The sequence below is a fragment of the Pseudophryne corroboree genome, chromosome 4, assembly GCF_028390025.1.
Source record: "Pseudophryne corroboree isolate aPseCor3 chromosome 4, aPseCor3.hap2, whole genome shotgun sequence".
Lineage (NCBI taxonomy): Eukaryota > Metazoa > Chordata > Amphibia > Anura > Myobatrachidae > Pseudophryne > Pseudophryne corroboree.
Window position 1 is genome coordinate 3,345,339 of NC_086447.1, and position 25,286 is coordinate 3,370,624.

At 49.2% G+C, this 25,286-nt stretch overlaps 2 protein-coding genes across 4 annotated transcripts in view; one reads left to right on the plus strand and one right to left on the minus strand.

Moving 5' to 3' along the window:
- The window catches only part of LOC134908795 (deleted in malignant brain tumors 1 protein-like), a 164,139-nt gene extending 149,094 nt beyond the window's left edge, over positions 1-15,045 (minus strand). For all 3 annotated transcript variants that reach the window (XM_063914918.1, XM_063914917.1, XM_063914916.1), the window contains exon 1: positions 14,923-15,045. In XM_063914918.1, the coding sequence (XP_063770988.1) occupies positions 14,923-14,974 (52 nt within the window). In that variant the 5' untranslated portion in view covers positions 14,975-15,045. The remainder of the gene's footprint in view (positions 1-14,922) is intronic.
- Positions 13,494-16,823, plus strand: LOC134908796 (mucin-2-like). Its single transcript, XM_063914919.1, has 2 exons — positions 13,494-15,707; positions 16,091-16,823. Exon 1 carries the CDS (start codon positions 13,640-13,642, stop codon positions 14,885-14,887), a length of 1,248 nt encoding a protein of 415 aa, XP_063770989.1. The 5' UTR covers positions 13,494-13,639; the 3' UTR covers positions 14,888-15,707; positions 16,091-16,823.
- The last annotated feature ends 8,463 nt before the right edge of the window (positions 16,824-25,286 follow it).

A 25,286-nucleotide genomic window follows, 5' to 3' on the forward strand; every position in this document is an offset into this window, starting at 1 on the left:
GGTTATGGTCCTGAGGAACGTTCATGGACCAATGCTTCTGATGTCCATGCTCCTGCCTTGGTCCGGAGATTCCATTCCAAGTTTCCTCAAAAGCCAAAGAAGTGTCCTGGGGCCACTCCTAAAGGGGGGGGTGCTGTCACGATCCGGGTATCTGGACGCCATTTCTTACCCATCAGATGCCTCCTAAGGCTGGCTCAGCGCTCCAGGACCGGATTCCATCTGTTATCCTGATGTGTACATTCCTGTATCCTCTCCTGTCACTCTGGGACGATGTCACAGTAAACGCCATATTACACCTGGCATGGCGTCTCCCGCGGCCTCCGCCGCCGTCCCTGAACTTCTGCATGCAGAGTATCTGAGTGGCGATTACGTCAGCCGCGGCCTCCGCTGTGTCCGCGTGGTTGGATGTGCATCTGTCAGCCTGGCGCCTCCTGTCTCCGGTGGCCGGCGCCGCCATTACTGTTTTCATTACCACATGGATTACAAACCAAACTTCCCTCCAAGTGTCTGCATGGGCGCAGCCATCTTGGATTCTGTCAGCTGATCATTTCCACCAATCTGTTCTCAGTATTGATAATCTGCATAATTGCCTAGCCAATCCCTTCCTTGCTGCAGGTATAAATACACTGTGCCTGAGCAAGGAAGGCGTCAGTGCTTTGGTTGTCAAACCTAGTTCCTGTTTGTCTCTCTCCTGTGATTGTCTTCCAGGTTCCAGCTCCTGTCTCAAGACTTCCACCATAGAGACCCGCACCAGCATTCCACCTGCGGTGTAGCCTGACTCTCCAATCCATTGTGGATTCATCTGTTTCCAGCTACAACTTTACCTGCTTCCAGCTCAGCTTCCAGCAGAGTACAGCTTCCCTTAAAGGGCCGGTGTCCTTTCTACACTTTACCACTCTCCACCGGTATTATTATTTCTCCGCTCTCAAGTTCTACATTTCAGTTCATATTTCATCGCTCCCAAGTTCATTTATTATTTAACTGGTTCCAGCCAGTATCCACTCCGTGCTAACAACAGTCTGGTTCCAGACAGTATCCACAGCAGCTGTTTTATCTTCAGCAACCCAGCTTTTCCTGGAACACCAGCTGGCACAATCCTGGGTTATCTCCATTGCTACAGTCAGGCCTGGTAAGGACTTTCCATCTAGAAGATCATAAGAACTATCTCACACTACCAGTGCCCTGTAGCTCCTGCCATCCTGTAGTACCCAGGAACTGTATTTATTCTTTGCTGACTTTTACGTTTTCTTTTACTGCTGCTGTGTTGCGGAGTTGTCATAATAAACATCATTGACTTTTATCCAAGTTGTCGTGGTCACGCCTTCGGGCAGTTATTATTCATGTTACTTACATGTCCAGGGGTCTGATACAACCTCCCAGGTTCCGGTATATCTCAGCCCCTACAACTGAGGCTGCCTCCCGTCAGCTCAGGCCCTCAGTTGTGACACCCTGATGGTCAGACCTGCCCACCGAATCCTCTCTAACATCAACCCCACATGCCCCAGGTGCTCTTCCCAGGTTCGGCTGAAGACAGCAATGTCATCCAAGTAGGCCTGGGCGAACTCTCGGAACCCCTTCAGCAGGTCATCGACCACACTCTGGAAGGTGGCTGGCGCATTCTTCATCCCAAATGGCATGGTTTTGAACTCAAACAAGCCAAAGGAGGTGATGAAGGCGGACCGTTCCTGGGCCTCTGGAGTCATTGGTATCTGCCAATACCCCTTGCTCAGGTCGAACGTAGAGATGTACTTCGCCCCAGCCAGCTCGTCTAACAGTGCGTCAATGCGGGGTAGGGGATAGGCATCTGATTTGGTTACTTCGTTCAACCGGCGGTAGTCTACGCAGAACCTGGTTGTCCGGTCCTTCTTGGGAACCAATACAACGGAGGCGGCCCAGGGACTGTTGGAGCGCGTGATTACGCCTAGCGCTAACATCTCCTGCACCTCTTGGTAGATACTCGCCTGCGCCTCTGGTGAGACCCGATACGCGGGTTGCCGAATTGGCCTATGCTCACCAGTGTCTACATGATGGGCACGTAGGGAAGTCAGGCCGGGCTTCCTGCTGAACTGGGCCTCAAAGGACTGCAGCACTGACTCCAGCTGCTTCCTCTTGTGGTTACCAAGCTCACTGCTCCAGCTAACTTCCTCTACACCACCCTCACCCTTGGCATCCGCGAGGAGGTCAGGAATGGGATCTTTTCCTGGTTCCTCCATCGGCAGGCAGCACACAGCGGCTACCGACTCCACACGCTCGTGGTATGCCTTCAACATGTTTATATGGTAGGTACGCTGCCTCCTACCATCGCTGTCAAATGACACCACGTAGGTGATGTCGCTTAGGCGTTTTGCGACCGTGTACGGTCCCGCCCAGGCAGCCTGGAGCTTGTTCTGACGTGTGGGCACCAGAACCAGCACCTTCTGCCCTACTCCAAAGACCCGAGCACGCGCGCCCTGGTCATACCAAGTCTTCTGCTTGGTCTGTGCTTCCGCAAGATTCGCTTGCGCTAGTCCCATGAGATTCTCTAACCGATCTCTGAGCTTCAACACATACTCCACCACGGACTCATCCTGGTGGATCAGCTCCCCCTCCCAAGCCTCCCGGAACAGGTCAAGAGGTCCACGGACTCTGCGGCCATATAGTAACTCGAAGGGCGAGAATCCGGTTGACTCCTGGGGCACTTCCCGATATGCAAACAGGAGGTGCGGCAGGTATCGCTCCCAGTCTCCCCCCTCCGAAGTCACAAATGCCCGTAGCATCTGCTTCAGAGTGCCATTGAATCTCTCGCAAAGTCCGTTAGTCTGGGGATGATAGGGGGCAGTGCGGAGTTGGCGCACTCCGCACTTCGCCCAGAGACACTGGACCAGATCACTCATGAACTGAGTCCCTTGATCGGTTAGGATCTCACTGGGGAACCCTACTCTACTAAATATGCCTAGCAGAGCGTCCGCTACCTTTTCCGCAGTGATGGCGGACAGAGCCACAGCCTCTGGATACCGGGTAGCATAATCTACCACGGTGAGGATGTATCTCTTCCCCGATCTACTGGGCACAGGTAGGGGACCGACTATGTCCACGGCCACTCGTTGGAAAGGTTCCCCGACTATTGGCAAAGACCTCAGGGGAGCCCGAGCACTGGGGCGTCCAAGCCGTTGGCACACATCACAGGACTTACAGTAGGTCCGGACGTCATCCGACACTCCGGGCCAAAAAAAGTTCTGCGTCAGGCGCCTCAGTGTTCGGTCCCTCCCCTGGTGTCCCGCCAAAGGAATTTCGTGGGCAACTGACATCAGTTGCTCCCGAAAGCTCCTGGGAACCACCAGTTGAACTTGCTCCCGCACTGGCCTATCCCCTTCTACCTTGGCTACCCGGTACAGTAACCATTTCCACCAGGTCACACTCGCTGCCCCCATCCCAGCAAGGCCGCGGCCAGCTTGGCGCCTCATACCTTCCAGGGATGGGTCAGAGAGCTGAGCTTCCCTAAACTCCTGCCTGCGGCCCTCACTTTCTCCTAAGTTTGGACACTCTACAGGGGGAATATTGGGGTCAGTCAAGTTGGGGTCAGTCATGGTAGGGTCGGGGTAGTCACTCATACTCACCGCCGGAGTTGGCAAACCACTAGGGACAGGAGCATCACTGGGCACCCGCACAGGATTCAGCAAACTGGAACCGACATCCTCTGCGTTGCTAGGGGACGTAGGCCCACCAGAGGCAAGGGGCAGATGTGCTGATCTGGCCGCTGTGGTCTTTTCCTCTGGGATGGCTGACGCTGTGGTTGGCGGTTGTTCAGCCGCTGGGGTCTTTTCCTCTGGGCTGGGCGGTGCTGGCAGAGACGATGAAGACTGTAGTCTGGCCGCTTGACTCCGGGTGATGGCGTTCGCGAAGGCAGTAACGATCCCTCCACCGAGATCATTCCCCAAGACAACATCAGTTGGGAGGCCATTCATTACGGCAACATCTCTCAGCTCTTGTCCAGCTCCCCAGTCGAGGTAGACTCTGGCCATGGGCACTTCTCGCTCTAGCCCATCGGCCACTGTAACTTTTGCAGTGCAACCCTGCAGTACGGCAGCAGGGTCGACCAGGTGGGGGCTTACAACGGTTATGGAGGCCCCAGAGTCTCTTAAGCCTTCGCCCTGCAGGGATCCCACTTGGACCGGCTGCAGGTGCCGCCACATATTTGGTGGGGGCTTCTTAGCCATACAGGTGACTCTTTCCGTGGAGTCCACCTGTTTCTTGCCACACTCCATCGGACTGACTGGAGGGGGTACAGTCTCTGGAAGCTCATCTTCACGGGTTAAGCAAGCAATCCGGGCTCCAGCACTCGGATTTGGGGCACGAGTCTGGGGTGCTTGGGATGCAGGACAGTTCATCCTCAGATGTCCGATCTTCCCACAGCCATAGCACTTTTTGTCCAGGCGTGGCTCCGATGGCCTCTGATTACTGGCAGGGGCACTGCGGGGCGGTTGCTGGCCAAAAGCACCCGGGTTGGAAGAGGCTTGCTTTGGGGGGCGATGAGCTGAAGAGGGGTGTCCCCCTGGTGGTACAGTCTTTTGGGGCTGGCTGCTGGTTGGGCGCTTCTGCCCCTGCGGCCGAATTGCCACATATTTGTCTGCTAACTGGGCAGCCATCTTTAAGCTGGGTGGCTCCCGATCTAGCACCCACTCCTTCACTTCTGGGGCGCACCTGCGGTAGAACTGCTCCCTGCAGATCAGGTCGATCAGTGCGTCCCACGTAGTGGCTTCCGAATCCTTCACCCACTTCACCACGTACTGCCGCAGCTGGGTGGCGAACTGCTCATGGGTGCTGCTAGGATTCTTGGGCAAGTCTCTGAATTTCTTCCTGTAAGACTCGGGAGTGATGAAGAATCGCTGGAGGAGGGCCTTCTTGACTTCGTCGTAGTTCCCACAGTCCTCCGTTGCCACTCCTCGATAGGCCTCCAAGGCCTCTCCATGCAGAGTGGGCACAAGGTGTCTCACCCACTCTGACTTGGGTAGCTCATGTAGTTTACAAGTCCTCTCAAAGACTTGCAAATGTCCATCAATGTCCCCATCACTGTCTGCAAACTTGGCAAACTGAACTCGTCCTGATCTGTGTACCCCAGCTGACAACGGCTCCCGGGGTACCACGGCCTGTGGTGCCCGCTCCGCATGCCACATCCGAATGACAAGCATGCGTTCTTGCTCCGTTGCCCTTTCCCCCAATTCCGCTAGCCGATCTGCTAGGGTATCCGGGTCGCCCCCCCTGGGACGTTGGGATCCTGGCCCTGCTAGGGATTGCTGGGAAACATGGCTGTTGTGAGAGAGGGCGGGGCTTGTGGATCTCACCGGTCCTGTGCGAAGGTCCACTGTTGGGTCGTCCTCTGCGATGCTGAGGCCGTCAGTGTTTTCCACCTCTACCCGATGAGACTACTCTCAGCTCCTGAGCGCCGCCTGCATGACGCTCCTGGACGCATTGAAAGGGATTTCCACACCCTTGTCCTGGCATACGATCTCCAGATCATCCTTGGACATTCCGCTGAATTCCGCCATCTTGTGCGTTCTCCTGCGCTGCAGTTACTCCTCTCCTGAGTAACTCAGCTTCTCCAATCGGGTGATGAAAAGCCGCCTGGGAATATCCCACCACTATGCCACCAATTTCTGTGACAGGACGGTACCGTACGGAAGCACTCGCCGCTTGCTGCGTCCCGTCGACTGCGCACAGACTGGAAGGTCAAGCCGCACGAGGCCTGACCACATAGGGGATTCCCGCTTACCGTCAGTAACCGCCAGTTACTGACTCCACCCACTGCGTTGTGGGCGGGTTCTTGCTGCCACCACCAAACTCCTAACCTGCCGTGGCGTTTGGAACCACGGTTCTGCTCTGTATGTGCCGACGCACTGCCTTACCACAGCTGTGTGGTGCTGACGAATCCCCACTAGCCACTTGCTAGGCCTCTACCGGTAGCTGGCGGAAGGCGGAGCTTGGAGACGCTAGGTGCTTCCCTGGACAGCCGGAGGACGGGGCTAGGTTTGGCCTAACCCTGTTGGTCACAAGATGAAGCAGTCTTGAGGCAAAGATGTTTATTGCTCAAATAACCTTTAAAAAGGCTCATCCCTATTGCTAGGGGCAACAGCATACAATCAAGATGTTTTCAGCAGAAGAAGATGTTACAATACACTCCTATGGGCCAACTGCCCTTCTTTTATCCCTCTCCAAGACCCCTTACCACAGGGGGTAAGCCCGCCCTGTGGTGCACAACCAATCAATGTTTACCCATGAGCTGTGCATGCTCTGGTCTCATGCACAGCTTTACATTGTTCCCTATGGACAGTGGGGAGTGGTCGGTCTCCTTTGACTCTCCTACCTTGGAGAATCAGGATACTCCCCGGTGCCGTCCAGTCTGGCTGGGGGGAAGTTTTCCCTCCTAAATCTGACTTCCAGAAACCTGCCCGGGACCCCTCTCACTGCCTGCAGCCTGGATTTGGGCTCCAGAGCTGGGCAGCCTGGCTCCCCGGTCCAGGTTTCTTGGCACTACGGCTGATCTCCATGGAGCTCCAAGAAACCACTCAGCTTGTTTCATAGCTAAGCTGCTTCTCTCTCTCCCTGTGCCTCTTGGAAATGTGAGGCTGGATGGGAAAACATTCCGTTTTTGGGGAAAAGGTCTGGGAGAATCCATCAGCCTGCACAGCTATGGATTCCCCCCTCCTGGGACACACAATCAAGTAAGTGCAATTTATCTTTAAATACATTACATTTAAATCACACTGTACATTTCCCTGTAAATATACACTGAGCCTGTGCCCTGCACAGACTCTACATACTCAGGCACTGCAGTGCCTTATAACACACTGTATGTCATTATTTAACTACTGTGCCCAGCGCTCAGCGCTGGGCTTCCCTAGCCCTGCAGCCTGGCTGCTAGGGCTCGCTCTCAGTGCTGGAGGTATGGGGCTGGCTTCCCCCATCCTCCAGCCTGCCTTCCTGCCTCTGGGGTTCCAGGGAGCTGGCTCTCCCTGTCCCCCCAGTGTGGCACTAACCAGGGGCCTCGCCGCACGCAGCGGCGCATCCCCCTGTACCGAAGTCCGGCAGCCCGGGACACTTGTCCCGGCCGCCGTGACCCTGGCTTGTTTCAGCGCTGAGGCGCCGGGAGAGTAGCTCCCGGACCCCAGCGCTCAGCATCCCAATCCACCCACGCCGCTAGGGAGCCGGCTAGCCCGGTCCCCCCTGAGCGGCGCCTGTCTTGTAGCCTCGCCGCAGCGTCCGGTGGGGAGCCGGGCTGCGGCGCACCCCCCTCGCCGGCTAGCAGCTCGGGACGTCCGTCCCGGCTGCTGCGGCTGGCCACCCGTGCTGGGCTGAGGCGCCGGGAGCAGAGCTCCCGGCCCCCAGCGGCGGCTCTCACAGAGAACACTGCAGCGGGAGCCGAGCTCCCAGCCGCAGCGCTCACCCCTCTCCCCCGGCGTGCACACTCTGCTGAGCGCGCCGGGGGGCTGTCCTCCCTGCCGTGGTCTCCGGAGAGGTCCGGGACCACGGCACAACCAAAAAATACAATTTAAACATATTAATGCAACACGGCGCCTAGCGCCCAATACATTTTTAAATCTGGCGCCAAGCGCCCTTTGTCCTTGGGAATGGCGCCGGGCACTAGGGGTTAACCCCTTCAGTGCTGCGGCGGCCATTTGCCTCGTGGCTGGGGCTCTCCGGCCACAAATACCTACCGGTAGATCCTTTTCTCCTAGTCCGTAGAGGATGCTGGGCACCCGTCCCAGTGCGTACTTTACCTGCAGTTATTAGTTTGTAGTTACACAAGTGTTCTGTTACGATTGTTTTCAGAATGTTACTGCAATTGTTCATGCCCGTTGGCATGTGTTATGTTGAATGCAGTGTTGTGCGGCATGGTTGAGGTGTGAGCTGGTATGAATCTCACCATTAAATTAAAAGTAAATCCTTTCCTCAAAATGTCCGTCTCCCTGGGCACAGTTCGTATAACTGAGGTCTGGAGGAGGGGCATAAAGGGAGGAGCCAGTTCACACCCTTGAAAAGTATTAAAGTGCCCATGGCTCCTGCGGAACAGTCTATACCCCATGGTACTGAAGTGGACCCCAGCATCCTCTATGGACAAGGAAAAAAGGATTTGCCGGTAGGTATTAAAATCCTGTTTTCTTTATAAGAACTTTAGTGAATTTGGGAATAATTCCTTGAGAGGAAAACCCACTTCACCAGAACCAGAACTCAGAGCTTTATAATCATTTTAAAAGTCACACCGTGAATTTCTGTTCCCCTCCCCTTCTCTCATTTTTCTCTTCTGTCTGTTTATTTGGCAAACAGTGAGGTCCAAGATGTCTGAGTATAAGCAAATGAGGAAGGATGTCCTTGTGGAGCTGTGCGAGGACAGACGGATTGCCAGCGCCAACAAGACAGAGGGATTGCAGGCGCCAGGCACTCCAAGAAGCCGACCAGAGGCAAGATGTGCAGAGGGATCAGACTGAGACAAATGCTATTGGGGGAAATCCTCTGTCCCTGGATATTACAACAGATACTGGTACCGTTGCTAGGCGGAGCTCGGATCCCTCTACTAGTTCCAGGGACGATAGTGCCTTGGATCAATATCTGATAACTGCCCTCAGATATAGGAGGGATACAGATGATGTGTCACCTCTACAGCTGATACTGCAGTACCATGAGGCTGCAGAGCGCAAAGCTGCTATCGGGAGAGAGAAGGCAGAGTGCAATGCTGAACGGGAGGCTAAGGCTGCAGAGCGTCAGGCTGAACGTGAGTACCAGCTGTAGCTGCCGAGGCTCCAAGGCCAGAGCGCTGTTGGTGACCCATGTAGGAAAATGCCCCGGCATGATCAATTTCCAGTGTTGGAGAAATATGGTGACCTGGATACTTTCTTCAGGAGTTTTAAAAAAAACTTGCCGACAGTTCGCACTGGGCTCCAGTCAGTGGGCGAGCTATTTAACGCCCTGGGCTGAGGGGAATATCCTTGGAAGCGTTTGCAGACCTTCCCCAGGAGCTGGATGGTGATTATGCTGCAATTCAGAAAGCCTTGTTAAAGCGTTTCAATATCACCCCTGAGGCTTCCAGACAGAAGTTCAGAGACTCAAAGTGCAGTCCCTCTGATACCTATGCAGGACTGTTAGCGCAATTGTCAACCCTGTTGCATCAATGGGTTGAGGGCTTACAAGTGAAGGACTATGATAAACTGAAAGATCTCATACTGCAGGAGCAGTTCATTGCACTCTACCCAGCTGAGGTCAAGGAGTGGGTCCTGGATCGGGACCCCAAGTCATCCGAAGAATCTGCCACCCTGGCAGACCAATACACCAGCACCACAATTTACCTGCTACCGTACTGTTGGGGACTGATTTGGGAAAGATGCACACTGCATATATAACTGAGAGCGATATTGTTAAAGATGCAGTGGTATAATCTAACCCTGCTTTCCCCCAGGTGACTCCTGCTGACCCACCCAGCATGAGTACAAATGTTTGTAATTTACAAAGTGATGACAATGTTTGTGTGCGAGACAATAACCCTTTGCAGTTCCACAGGGAAGGAATGGGTCAGACAGAAATGGGTCAAATTACAAATGTACCAATATCAGGGGCTGAGTCAAACACTGTATGTAGCAATGTGTTAGATGTTACAACCAAGAGCTCTGCCCGCAGGGGTCCTGTCTCACCAGAAGGTGATTCCCCTCCACCCACCTCCTCTCCTGTACAATCTGCTAGCACAGAGACTAGTCTAAGAGGCAGTGACACACAAACGTTCCTTCACCCTGATCAGCTAATGAGAAGTGATGCTTTCAAAGCTGAGCAGTGCACTGACCCTAGACTAGCTTCTGTCAGGGAGAGGCTCAATCAGGCTGGCATGGAAAGGGGGGTCAGATTGATTTTTTATGGAAAATGTACTGTTGTACCGAGAGGGAAATGTACAAGGTAAGGATCCAGATAGGGGTCCTAGTAAGCAGCTGGTTGTACCACAGAGGTATAGGGGAGGGCTACTGAAAGTTGCCCACAAGATTCCCTTAGCAGGACATATGGCTAAGCGCAAAACCCAAGCTAATTTGGCACATAATTTTTTCTGGCCCAGCATGGGGAATGACATACGTGATTACTGACGCTGCTGTCATGCCTGCCAGTTAGTTGGGAAATCTGGGGATGTGGGGAAGGCCCCCTGATCTCCTCACCAGTTATCTCAGAGCCTTTTACATGGGTTGCTGTAGACATCGTAGGGCCCCTAGCTATTCCCAGCAGCTCTGGGAAGAAGTACATATTGACAGTAGTGGATTATGCTACCCGGTATCCGGAAGCAGTGGCTCTGTCATCCATCCAGGCAAATAAGGTTTCTGATGCCCTCATATCCATCTTTTCCAGGGTAGGGTTCCCACAAGAAATGTTATTTGACCAAGGTTTATGTCAGATCTCACGCAGAGCCTCTGTAAACGGATGCAGGTGAATCACCTTATTGCGACGCCTTATCACCCACAGACAAATGGACTGGTGGAGAGATTTAATGGGACCCTGAAACAAATGTTGAGGACCTTCAGGGAGTCCCAGGGGAGAGATTGGGAGAGGTTCCTGCCGCACCGTCTGTTTGCATATCATGAGGCGCCACTAGAATCCACGGGATTTTCGCCCTTTGAACTCCTCTATGCAAGGCGAATGCGAGGACCCTTAGACTTAGTCAGGGAAGAATGGGAAGGAAAGTTGATCACCCCTGAAACATCAGTCGTGCACAATGTCATGCAGTTCAGGGAGAAAATGCAGTCCCTCATGGGAATGGCGCAGAGTAACCTGAAGGCTGCACAGACGAGACAGAAACTTTGGTATGACTGCAGTGCTAGAGAACGCATATTTGAGGTGGTCCATAAGGTCCCGGTGCTTATCCCCATGCGGCAGAACAAGTTACAGGCTGCCTGGGAGGGCCCCTACACCATACTGCAGCGCCTGAATTATGTAAATTATCTAGTGGAATTGGATAAGGGAAGTAAGAGGCAGAAGGTGTACCACATCAATATGCTTAAACTGTATCCTGACAGAGGTACCTGTGTGCGAGCTGTGTGTAGCTTGCCTGAGAGTGAGCAGGAGCCTGACCCCTTAATGGATTGAGCATCTGCTGCAAAGGAAGGGGGGTCACTGGCCCAGGCTCACTATGGAAGAGAATTGACAGAAGTGCAGCGGTAACATCTATCTGACACTCTACCGCCTTATCAGTCCCACGTCACAGGGAACCCTGGGAAGACCAGCTTAGTTACCCATAGTGTGAACACAGGTGATCAGGCTCCCCTCAGACAGACAGCCTATCGTGCTTCCCTGGAAGTGCTGGAAGCAATGAAAAACGAGATTGATCTTATGTTACACCTGGGTGTTATACAGAAGTCTCACAGTTCTTGGGCTGCCCCAGTGGTACTGGTCCCAAAGAGGTGTGGTGGTACCAGGTTCTGTGTAGACTACAGGAGGTTAAATGACACAACTGTATTGATGCCTGTCCCATGCCCAGGATAGATTAATTGCTCAATCAGCAGCGATCAGCTCTGAATTAGTCCCATGTCTCTTACATTGTGAAATCCCTCCACACAGAAGGTGTATCTACTGTTGAGTAAGATAGGTATTGTATCCTAATCTGTGTGTACTTTTAAATATTTCTCATAATCTTTGTAACTCTTTTTGTAACTAAAAGCTCTGAAGATATTCTTGAAATTAAGGGGCAGATGTATTGAGCTCGGTGAAGTGATAAAGTGGAAGGTGATAATGCACCAGCCAATCAGCTCCTACTGTAACTGTCATTTTTAAAACCCAGCCTGTAACATGGAAGTTAGGATCTGATTGGCTGGTCCTTTATCACCTTCCACTTTATCACTTCACTGAGCTTAATAAATCTGCCCCTAAAAACCTAATTTCTAGTTTTGGTTTCTGTGTTCTTATGTCCAAGGCCTCATGGTCCATGTTACCTAATTTGTGACATATTAATAATTGTGTGTGTGTAGGCCGAAGCGAAGACGGCCTTGCGTTTAGTCGCTAAAGTCTTCTTGCTGGTGGCCGTATCGTGTTTAAAGTAATCCAGAATTCTCGGATTTGCGTATCTGGAGAATCGGCCGGTGGTTGTAACACCAGTGTGGTGCACAACCACAACGGGCTTTGTACCCGTACGACGTGTGTGAGCACTGCAGCCCATACGCATGCACAGAAATGCTGATTTTGAGCCTGATCGCTGAGCTGCGAACAATGCCAGCTAGCGATCAACTCGGAATGACCCCCAAAATGTAATCATAGACCAAACATCAGAACCTATAGGAAAACAGACAAGTAAGGGGTCATTCAGACCTGATCGCAGCAGCAAATTTGTTAACAGTTGGGCAAAGCCATGTGCACTGCAGGGGGGCAGATGTAACATGTGCAGAGAGAGTTAGATATGGCTGGGTTATATTGTTTCTGTGCAGGTAAGTACTGTCTGCTTTATTTTTACACTGCAATATAGATTTCAGTTTATCACACCACATCCAAATCTAACTCTCTCTGCACATGTTACATCTGACCCCTTGCAGTGCACATGTTACATCTGACCCCTTGCAGTACACGTTACATTTGCCCCCCTCCTGCATTGCACATGGGCCCTCATTCCGAGTTGATCGGTCGCAAGGCGAATTTAGCAGAGTTACACACGCTAAGCCGCCGCCTACTGGGAGTGAATCTTAGCTTCTTAAAATTGCGACCGATGTATTCGCAATATTGCGATTACTAACTACTTAGCAGTTTCAGAGTAGCTCCAGACTTACTCTGCCTGTGCGATCAGTTCAGTGCTTGTCGTTCCTGGTTGACGTCACAAACACACCCAGCGTTCGCCCAGGCACTCCCACCGTTTCTCCGGCCACTCCTGCGTTTTTTCCGGAAACGGTAGCGTTTTCAGCCACACGCCCCTGAAACGCCGTGTTTCCGCCCAGTAACACCCATTTCCTGTCAATCACATTACGATCGCCAGAGCGAAGAAAAAGCCGTGAGTAAAAATACTTTCTTCATAGTAAAGTTACTTGGCGCAGTCGCAGTGCGAACTTTGAGCATGCGTACTAAGCGGATTTTCCCTGCGATGCGATGAAAAAGAACGAGCGAACAACTCGGAATGAGGGCCATGGTTCCGCCAACTGCTAACAAATTTGCTGCTACAATCAGGTCTGAATTACCCCCTATGGGGGTAATTTAGACCTGATCGCTAGGCTGCGTTTTCGTACAGCCAGTGATCAGGTCTGAATTGCGCATGTGTATGCACCGCAATGCGCAGTCGCGTCAGTCCACAGCGACAGGGACCGGTGGGCAGTGACGGGATGGTGCGGGAAAAGCGATCACATGGGCGATCGCAAGGTGACTGACAGGAAGAGTGCGTTTGTGGGTGACAACTGACCGTTTTTAAGGAGTGCCCAGAGAAACGCAGGAGGGAACCGGCCTTTGGAGGGAGGGCTTCTGACGTCAGCTCCAGCCCCGATCATCGCAGCGGCTGAGTAAGTCCTGAGCAGTGCAGAGACTGCACAAACTTCTGTTTATACAGCTCTCCTGCACATGCAATCGCACCCCTGCATGGCGAGACCTTCTCCCCCTGTAGGCGGCGACTACCTGATCGCAGGGATGCAAAAAATGCACCCTAGCGATTAGGTCTGAATTAGGCCCTATGTCTCTACTTTTAACACATCTAGAACACCAGGATGTCCTCACTCTCAGCACCTCTAGGACATTGGGTCAGCATGCCCCTACTCTCACAACCTCTAGGACACCATATGAGGATACCCCCACTCTCACCACCTATAGGACACCAGACAAGCATGTCCCCACTCTCAGCACCTCTATGACAACAGACGAGCATGTCCCCACTCTTAGCACCTCTAGGACACCAGACGAGCATGTCCCCACTCTCAGCACCTCTAGGACAACAGACGAGCATGTCCCCACTCTTAGCACCTCTAGGACAACAGACGAGCATGTCCCCACTCTCAGCACCTCTAGGACAACAAACGAGCATGTCCCCACTATCAGCACCTCTAGGACAACAGACGAGCATGTCCTCACTCTCAGCACCTCTAGGTCACCAGATGAGCATGTCGTTACTCCTACCACCTCTAGGACACCAGACGAGCATGCCCCTACTTTCACCACCTCTAGGACACCAGACAAGCATGCCCCTACTTTCACCACCTCTAGGACACCAGATGAGCATGCCCCTACTCTCACCACCTCTTGGACAACGGGTCAGCTTGCCCCCACTCTCACCACCTATAGGACTCCGGGTCAGCTTGCCCCCACTCTCACCACCTATAGGACTCCGGGTCAGCTTGCCCCCAGTCTCACAACCTCTAGGACACCGGGTCAGCTTGCCCCCAGTCTCACAACCTCTAGGATACCGGGTCAGCTTGCCCCCACTCTCAGCACCTCTAGGACACCGTGTCAGCATGCCCCTACTCTCACCACCTCTTGGACACCGGGTCAGCTTGCCCCCACTCTCACCACCTCTAGGACACCAGACAAGCATTCCCCTACTCTCACCACCTCTAGGACACCGTGTCAGCATGCCCCTACTCTCACCACCTCTTGGACAACGGGTCAGCTTGCCACTACTCTCAGAACCTCTAGGACACCAGACAAGCATTCCCCCACTCTCACCACCTCTAGGACACCAGACAAGCATTCCCCCACTCTCACCACCTCTAGGACACCAGACAAGCATTCCCCCACTCTCACCACCTCTAGGACACCAGACAAGCATTCCCCCACTCTCACCACCTCTAGGACACCAGACAAGCATTCCCCCACTCTCAGCGCCTCTAGGACATCAGACAAGCAATCCCCCACTCTCAGCACTTCTTGGACAACGGGTCAGCTTGCCACTACTCTCAGAACCTCTAGGACACCAGGCAGAAAGTAGAGTGACTCTACCTGAGAGCAGGTAAGAGGACCCACCTGTAGCTGCGGCACTGAATACGGTGATGAGTAGGAGGATGAGGAATGACATGGTGACTGCGGAGTCCGGCTGTCTGTGGCTGCCTTCAGCAGATGGGGGCAGAGGTTCTGTTTATCATCTGGTTAATGTGAGAGAACAGGACAACATTCATATTTACTCAGGACAGAGACAAATCAGAATACAGATCACAGTTAACACGCCTACACACATCACATGTAACACCCCTATACACATCACACGTAACACCTCTACACAGAGCACACGTAACACCCCTACACAGATCACACGTAACACCCCTACACAGAGCACACGTAACACCTCTACACAGATCACACGTAACACCCCTACACAGAGCACACGTAACAACTCTACACAGATCACACGTAACACCCCTACACAGAGCACACGTAACAACTCTACACAGATCACACGTAACACCCCTACACAGAGCACACGTAACAACTCTACACACATCACATGCAACACCCCTACACAGAGCACACGTAACAACTCTACACACATCACATGTAACACCTCTACACAGATCACACGTAACACCCCTACACACATCACATGTAACACCCCTATACACATCACACGTAACACCTCTACACAGAGCACATGTAACACCCCTACACACATCACACGTAACACCCCTACACACATCACATGTAACACCCCTACACACATCACATGTAACACCCTGCAAGGATTTGCCCTTATATTCTTAACCCTCGATGTGATGGCCTCTTAGACGTCTGGAGTGTAAACTTTTAGCCACAAGGTACATGCACAACACAAGCAGTAAAAATTCACACTGTTTATTTAATAAATTACAGCGTACTATAAAGAAAAGAAACATGGGTGTATACAATATGTGCAAGCATATGATTGGATAAATAGAAGTAGCATACGACATTACATGCAGGATATTTTAGTAACACACAGAAGTAACAGTTTTGATCTGGTATGTAATTGTCCTTGAAGATAAGACACACACAAGCCTTATATTATATGAACAGACAAAGGCATCTTGTAGAGAGTGCGTACGTGTCTATTCAAACACATAACAATTCATATAGCATGTTTAACCCTTCAATCCCCTCTTAGAATCATTATTGTTATACTATATGATTCTTGAGTGAGGCTCCTTTCTTGTTCCTCCAGTTCTTGAGATATTGGACATAATCGTCGGGTCCCTTACTATCAGAGGAGGTGACAGGACTGGTGGTTATATCATAGTACATCAGGGCCTTATCAATGCCTTTGGAGGTAAGTTTCTTTCCACAGGGAATTACACAATAAACTATAATGCCTACAAGAATTAAAGTTACAAGTATGAATATGCTTATTTGCACAAGAGCCTGTTTCCAATTTTCAAACCACCCAAAATATTGGCTCCATGGGTTATCAATACCTGAATTTTTCTTAAGTTCTATGGATAAGGTTTCTAACTTGTTTATGGCTAAAGTAACCTTACCATTGGGACCAGTGTTGTCAGGAATGTATGTACAACAGCCTTCCACCTTACTAATGTAAACACATGTACCGCCTTTTTCTGCTAGGATCATGTCAAGGGCCATTCTATTTTGGAATGTCATTTGGGAAGTGACTTCTAGCTGTTCAGCTATACCTTTAAGAGCATCTTTGGTATCATTAACAAATCTTTGTTGATTATAATATATATAATTAATCCAGGCTACGTTTTTATTTACAGTTACTATAGGAAACAATGACTCAAAACCCGCAGCCACCTCATCTCTAGCTTTGAACTCATTTGGAACACCTCTTGGGACCCCTATAGCATCAATGTATACGTGGGGGTCAAAGCTACCTCCTGGGAGTGCTCTTTTCTTTCGATTAGCAGGAGTATTAGAGGGAGGAGTGGGGTCATCGGTGATCATTAAAAAGGCTGAAAAAACAATTTTCCTGTTCTAGGGGTATATTAAGGGGCACTGTACCTAGGTGGGGCCTAGATTTGCCACAGACATAACAGTTGCTTTTATTGTGTATGTTGTCAGCAAGTTTAGGGAACATGAAATAATCAAGGATGTATGTGGCTACGTGTGTATTGGAGGAATTGTACCACAAGGTGGGGACCCCATCTGTTTGTGTGATGTCGACTTCACATATTGTGAGGTGAATGAGGGCCAGTAGGGCTATCGAGATAGTCCCCAGGATAGAGATAGGGGGCAGGTTCTTCATCGTTTTCTGTTCTTCTGTCTTCGCTAGGTGGGAGGTCAGGGCTGTCTGCCCCGGTTCGTACCTCACTGGAATCACTTGCTTCCCTCTCTAGGTCTGGTCTAGGAACCTTTTTTACTCGGGATGCATGGATCCAGGTAGGACTTTCCTCTGTCAGGACTGCTGTCCGGGTAACTGCTACGACCTCTGTCTCTGGACCATAGGTGAAGTCTCCTGGGCTCTTGTTCCTGGGGAGCACCTTCACCACGACTCTGTCTCCGACTTTAAAGGGGTGTGTAGGTTCCTGTGGATTCAAAGGGTTTTTACAAACAACCTCATGTTCAATTTCATTCAGTTTTGTTATCAGGGACCTGACATACTCTTCCCTTATAAGTTCTAGATCTCCTTCCTGTATTACTAGTGGTTTCTTAGCCCAGGGTGTAGGAAAAGGGTCTACCCATTAGTATTTCAAAGGGTGAGTATCCTAGAGTTTTCTGTGGGGTATTCAAGATGCTGGTGTTTAGCTTTATTAGGGTTGTTCCTGAGGCAAGTGATGCATCTGCTAACATACTGGTCCACAAGTGATTTGGCATTAGTAACATAAAAATCATTGGTTAGTAGGAGGAGTGTTGTGGCTTCACCACGGTGACCAACACCACGGCACTGGGCAACGAGCAAAGGGGCACTGGACTGGGGTATACAGGGTTTCCCCTCTTTGCAGATTAATCCTGATTTAGGATTTTTTCTGCAGAATTGGGTAAGTCCAGTCGGAGAGATCAGTATTAGTCGCAGCAGCTTGAAGTTGAGTGAGCAGATGGACGTTGTCAAGGGAGGGACATGCTCTAATGAGTGCAATGAGTTCTGCAGCTTGCGCGGACTGATAAGGTATTGGTAGGGTTTCCAACACAGTATCAGGGAGGGTGACAATGGCATAGCCAGCCTGGTATGTATTGTCATTGGGCCTACTACATGAGCCGTCAACAAAAACAATGTCTGCGCCTGGTATGGGAACGGGAGACATGTCAAGTCTGGGAGAAGTTTCAGCTTCAATGGAAGCAGCACAGTCATGTAGGTCGGGTGGTTCATCCTCGGGACCTTTCAAGCCTAAAAGGGCATTGAGAATGGGTGCAGGGCCAGAAGAACCAGCAGTGTACTTGATGGTAAGGGTAGGGTTACTCAAAAGGAGTACTTCATATCCACTAAGGCGTTGTGCTGACATGTGCTGTGTGTGTAAGCCTTTAAGTATTGCCAGGACATCATGTGTGGTGTGGAGTACTGTGATGTGGCCTAAAGTGAGGGTAGTGGCCATTTCTGCAACCATTGCACAGGCTGCCAAAGCCCTGAGGCAGGCAGGCATACCTTGCACAGACACTGGCATGACTTTGGGAAAAAAATGCCACGGGGCGCAACTTCCCTCCATGAAACTGTGTGAGCACCCCCGCCATGGTTTTACAATTGTCCCTTGCATATAGATGGAAAGGTAGCACATAACTGGGGAGGCCAAGTGCCGGACTTTTTATCAACATACATTTTAAACTTTCATATGCAGTTAACATTTCTTGTGACCATTGTACAGTTTTAGGTTTGTCCTTCAGTGTGGCTTGTCTCAAAATGTTATCATAATAAGAGCAATCAGAAATCCACTGTCTGCAGTAATTTACCATACCCAGGAAGGACAGTAGTTCCTTCTGGGTAGTTGGGGTGACCAGGCCCAATACAGACTGTATGCGTTGTGGACCGACTTTCCTCTCTCCCTGAGTGAGCACAAAACCTAAGTAATCAACATGCTTTTTACACCATTGCATTTTTGTTTTGGACACCTTGTGTCCACATTCACAAAGCCAGTTTAGTAATGAAACACCATCCTCTCGGCAGGCCTCCTCAGTTTTACTACAGAGCAGCAGATCATCTGCATACTGTAGCAGGACTGAACCATGGTGAGGTTGCCAGGGCCTCAATGTGGCCTGGAGACAACAGGTGCGTCAATAATCTGCACCAGGTAAGTTGTTTACCCTCAAAAGAAAAGGCAAAAAGTAATTGTGTCTGTGAATCTACAGGTATGCTGAAAAAAGGCATTCTTCAAATCAAATACAGAGAAGAACGCAGCATCTGCAGGGATTGCAGAAATGAGTAAGTTTACATCTGGAACAATTGGTGCAATTGGGACAATTAGCTGATTGATCGCTCTGAGATTCTGTACAAATCTTATACTGCCATCAGCTTTGGCAACAGGGTTCACAGGAGTACAGTATGGTGATACAATATGTCTGAGAATACCCTGTTGTAAGAATTGCTGTATCATGGGGCGGAGACCTTCTATCTTTTCTGGTGAGAGGGGATACTGCATAAGTCAGAACACAAAACACTGGTTGTTGCACCGCTGTCCACTAAAAAGGGAATTTTACTTCCATTTATAATAAGTGGCAGCAGAGGTGAATCTTTACTATGACGGGAGAGTTGAATAAAGGCTGGGATACCCTCCTCCGGGTCCCGTCAGTGCGCGGGGTCTTTGGAATGTTCCCTGACTGCGGGGTTGGTTCTGTCTGTCAAAGCGTCTGGAGTTCTGATAGGTATGAGTGAGTGCAGGTTTCTTTTTACATCAAAACACCCTGCAGCCTCTTTCTCATATAAATGTATAGCTGCGTCCTTTGCAAGCTTTGCGCAAATAAGATATACAGCCATCGAGGGTAATAGTGGGCTTGGGACAGTGTTTTACTATTATCTAAACTCTGGGTTATTGGTGCGTTAGGGACAGAGCTAGTGGACGCACCCTCCAGCAGTGAAGTTGGAGGCGATCCCATCTAGTGTGAAAGGGTTACTGCTGCCAAGAGATTTGTGTCTCTGAGCGCAGGATACATTGGAATGCAAGGGGGGAGGCGAGAGGGATACAGTTTCTCACTGCTTCGCTTCTGTGCTGTTGTGAACTGACATTTGTAATCCTCCATATAGAAAGGGTAATTACTGCCTTCCCGTAGGAATGGGTCCTGTCCTGCTTTCTCTGTCCATCCCGCTAAATTATCCACCCATGGGTTAACTAAGTAATACTCTGAGGTAGAGTTGCGGGCGACATACATCTTGCATGTCTCCCCTGGTAAAGGTGGGGGGTAAATGACTGTCTTACTCTGACCCCCTCCCATAGTAAAAATGCAATCTACACCAGCTTTCTACGCAATTTTTTTACAACAACTTACAACAACTTTCTAAGCAATTTCACAACAAAAATGCAGTTTACAAAAACTTTCTATGCAATTTCACAACAAAAATACTTTTTACAAAAACTTTCTATGCATGCTTTAGCTAACACCAGTTAATTAGTCATTGACAATATCACAATATTATCTGTATAGTGAGAACATGAAATCTTTTGACGAGTACGATACTTACCATTCGTACAAGATGTCAGAAAAATACAGCGTTTTAAACAGGAAGCAAGAAAAGTGTTTGAGTAAAGATATCTGGCAGACGAAAACTTACCAGCCGTCTGGACCAAATATAAGAACTTATCTCACTACAAACATACAAGAATATATATAGACGATCAAATCGAGGTATAATCTACGTTACGTATAGACCCCAGGTCTATTTTTTAAGTATCCCAGATACTGACGTCTTTGGAGAATTGCGCTTGGACCCCGGGTCCTTTCTCAGACGTATCTTTAAGTCCCAGACATTAAAGATTCTATGGTATCCCTGATACCTGTTTTATGCTTTTACATAAAACTTCGTAATATTAAGTCCCGGACTTAAATATTACCTTGTCACGTGTTCCCGGAACACTGACACGGATTCAGCTTCAGTGTATGACCGCAATCCTGTATGGCAAAGACAGACAATAAATTCTCTATCTTACCATTCAGGGACGATCACTGAATCGCGGACATAGCCCCCAGCTGCAAGGATTTGCCCTTATATTCTTAACCCTCGATGTGATGGCCTCTTAGACGTCTGGAGTGTAAACTTTTAGCCACAAGGTACATGCACAACACAAGCAGTAAAAATTCACACTGTTTATTTAATAAATTACAGCGTACTATAAAGAAAAGAAACATGGGTGTATACAATATGTGCAAGCATATGATTGGATAAATAGAAGTAGCATACGACATTACATGCAGGATATTTTAGTAACACACAGAAGTAACAGTTTTGATCTGGTATGTAATTGTCCTTGAAGATAAGACACACACAAGCCTTATATTATATGAACAGACAAAGGCATCTTGTAGAGAGTGCGTACGTGTCTATTCAAACACATAACAATTCATATAGCATGTTTAACCCTTCACACCCCTACACAGATCACACGTAACACCCCTACACACATCACACGTAACACCCCTACACACATCACATGTAACACCCTTACACAGATCACACGTAACACCCCTACACAGAGCACACGTAACAACTCTACACACATCACATGCAACACCCCTACACAGAGCACACGTAACAACTCTACACACATCACATGTAACACCCCTACACAGAGCACACGTAACAACTCTACACACATCACATGTAACACCTCTACACAGAGCACACGTAACACCCCTACACACATCACATGTAACACCCCTACACAGTACACAGAGCACACGTAACACCCCTACACACATCACATGTAACACCCCTACACAGAGCACACGTAACACCCCTACACAGAGCACACGTAACACCTCTACACAGATCACACGTAACACCCCTACACAGATCACACGTAACACCCCTACACAGAGCACACGTAACAACTCTACACAGATCACACGTCACACCCCTACACAGAGCACACGTAACAACTCTACACACATCACATGCAACACCCCTACACACATCACATGTACACCCCTACACAGAGCACACGTAACAACTCTACACACATCACATGTAACACCCCTACACAGCGCACACGTAACAACTCTACACACATCACATGTAACACCTCTACACAGAGCACACGTAACACCCCTACACACATCACATGTAACACCCCTACACAGAGCACACGTAACACCCCTACACACATCACATGTAAACCTCTACACAGAGCACACGTAACACCCCTACACAGAGCACACGTAACACCTCTACACAGATCACACGTAACACCCCTACACAGATCACACGTAACACCCCTACACAGAGCACACGTAACAACTCTACACAGATCACACGTCACACCCCTACACAGAGCACACGTAACAACTCTACACACATCACATGCAACACCCCTACACACATCACATGTACACCCCTACACAGAGCACACGTAACAACTCTACAAAGATCACACGTAACACCCCTACACACATCACACGTAACACCCCTACACACATCACATGTAACACCCCTACACAGAGCACACGTAACACCCCTACACACATCACATGTAACACCTCTACACAGATCACATGTAACACCCCTACACAGAGCACACGTAACACCCCTACACACATCACATGTAACACCTCTACACAGATCACACGTAACACCCCTACACACATCACATGTAACACCCCTACACAGAGCACACATAACACCTCTACACAGATCACACGTAACACCCCTACACACATCACATGTAACATCCCTACACAGAGCACACGTAACACCTCTACACAGATCACATGTAACACCCCTACACACATCACATGTAACACCCCTACACACATCACACGTAACACCCCTACACACATCACATGTAACACCCCTACACACATCACATGTAACACCCCTACACAGATCACACGTAACACCCCTACACACATCACGTGTAACACACCTAGACACATCACGTGTAACACCCCTACACACATCACATGTAACACCCCTACACACATCACATGTAACACCCTACACAGATCACATATAACACCCCCACACACATCACATGTAACCCCCTACACAAATCACATGTAACACCCTGATAAAGCCTAATATTTATCTTACAAAAAACCCTCTAAAAGGTTAAAGAACACAGTACGCAATTGACGTATGGAATGCCGTAAGAGTACGCACGTTGCGTATCAAACGCTTAGCCGTGGTCGAGACGCACGAGCGGCACGTTCGCTCACGGCTAAGAGCGTACGGGCAAGCACGCTATAGGCTGCCGACTAACGTAATGGTACGCTATCAGCGTAGCGGACGCTTGAGACCACGAGGAGATCACCAGCGGCGCTGACGCTCACAGTGTTAAACCTTTATAACTATACCATACACAATATACTTATACTGTAAACCCTTGTTTAGTGATAAGGTGTAAATGCAACACAGTGTAACCTTGTTAGTTTAAAAGCTGTATGAGCGTATGTGACGCTCAGAGACCACTTAGCAATATAATAAACACTCAAATACCGGTCTAAGGGTCTAACGCCTTTTAAGGAAATGAATGAACGTTCAATCGCAAAAGAATAATACAGTACAAGTTATACACTACCAAAATAACATAGAATATCTAACCAAGTAACTACACATAAAATACAATAAAGATACAATTACTTTTAAAGGGGGAAGGAGAGAGAGAGAGAAAGTGAGAGAGAATGAGAGAGAATGGCTTATAACAATAAAGACAATATGATTGCAGAGAAACTAACGCACAAAGGGAAACAATCGCATGCGCCTTCTGGATATCCAGCTCTCGATTATCAGTGATGAGAACCGTTGAAGAGAATAGAGAGCTGGCCCAGATAGGCTTGTCCTTTTATACACTACACACAATACAGTACAATGGTCCCTATATTCTTATTGTTCATTGGACACAGGAATTCGTCTTCGCATTATAACAAAAGGTCATAGGTTGATTCATACAGGTGGGCTGTGACTATTCCTAACTGCTCAGGTGGGTGGGAAACTGGGTTTCCCGCCGCATGGGTAATAAAGTGCAAATACAGTAAATGTTCATAAACTTCTTATGTCCATAACTATTCGCACGAGCGATTAATCCGCTTCAAACCAACACCGGAATATTGCTAATTAAATACTCTTCCGATGGATACTAAACACCACTGTATAACCCCTGTCTGACCCTTCGTATCAAACAAAGAGGGATCTCTTTGTCTATGAACATGCTACATTAACTAAACTTTCAGATTCTATCAAAGGGACCATGATCTACAAAATACATTATATGGTTAAAATATGTTACGATTGAGTCGCCCGCTAGATGAACATAAACTCTACCGTAAATGCGCATACCGCGCGCCTGCGGGTGCACACAACTGAGAGTATGCACACGCACGGGAGGGCTCATGCACACGCAGCAGGCACTCGCATGAGGTGCATATATGGCAGTGTGTAGCGTGATATTTTTCTGACTTTGACAGTCCACCCTTTGGCAGTCACCAATAACTGCCATTTTCTAAAACATTTCAAAAGAGAAAAATATATGTCATGTATAATACATTTCTATGATTGGGTAGGGGAGGAGAGGAGAAGGTAGGAAAAGGGTATGACCTAGTGAGATAGCAGAAGCATGTGTGTATGAATCCATGTTTGGGGGGGTCATGTATCATCGTGCCGTACGTGTTTTAAATCAAGCTTCGAGGTATTGCGAAGTATACATTTGAATTCCTTCTTATCCCGTGGTACGGGTCTGTAGATGGGCTGTCAAACTTTACCGAGCTCTCTTCGGCTTTTGGTTGCAACAAAATGGGGGAGCACATTTTAGTTGATGATACATGAGTAGGGGGGATATGTGGGTGCTGATATATGTGCCTGTATTCCCTATCGACTATGTGTGTCATTACCTGAAGGTTGTAGAGATGAAGATAAAGAACAATTATGGTAAATGCAGTGATAAACTATGTGAGTTTAATATACATTTGCCGATTGAGGTCTTGTCTTGTCTTGTCTCGATGTACATGTTGACTGTAGTCTCTTTGTGCTTTTGCCAATAAACGCAAGCAAAGCTTTATCAATGTTCATAGACTTACAAAAAGTGTTGGGCTAGCGTAAAATTAAAAGTACTAGGGATATGGGGGTCTATGGCATAGTCCATCAGTTGTCTGTGTAAAAGGTTGTCAAATTCTTCTTCCAAGCGGATGTCTTTTTACCTTGGAGAGAAACAAAGGAGAAACGGGTGAAAGAAACGGACCGTGGAATCACATTCTCATCACAACATTGTCTCTATCATTGGGTCATAAACCAAATCAGTCGTTGTTATTACAGTATCTTCACTCCTTAA

What these genes read in the sequence shown, in the direction of transcription:
- LOC134908796 (XM_063914919.1), top strand. Translation starts at nt 13,640, where the DNA reads ATGTCTCTACTTTTAACACATCTAGAACACCAGGATGTCCTCACTCTC.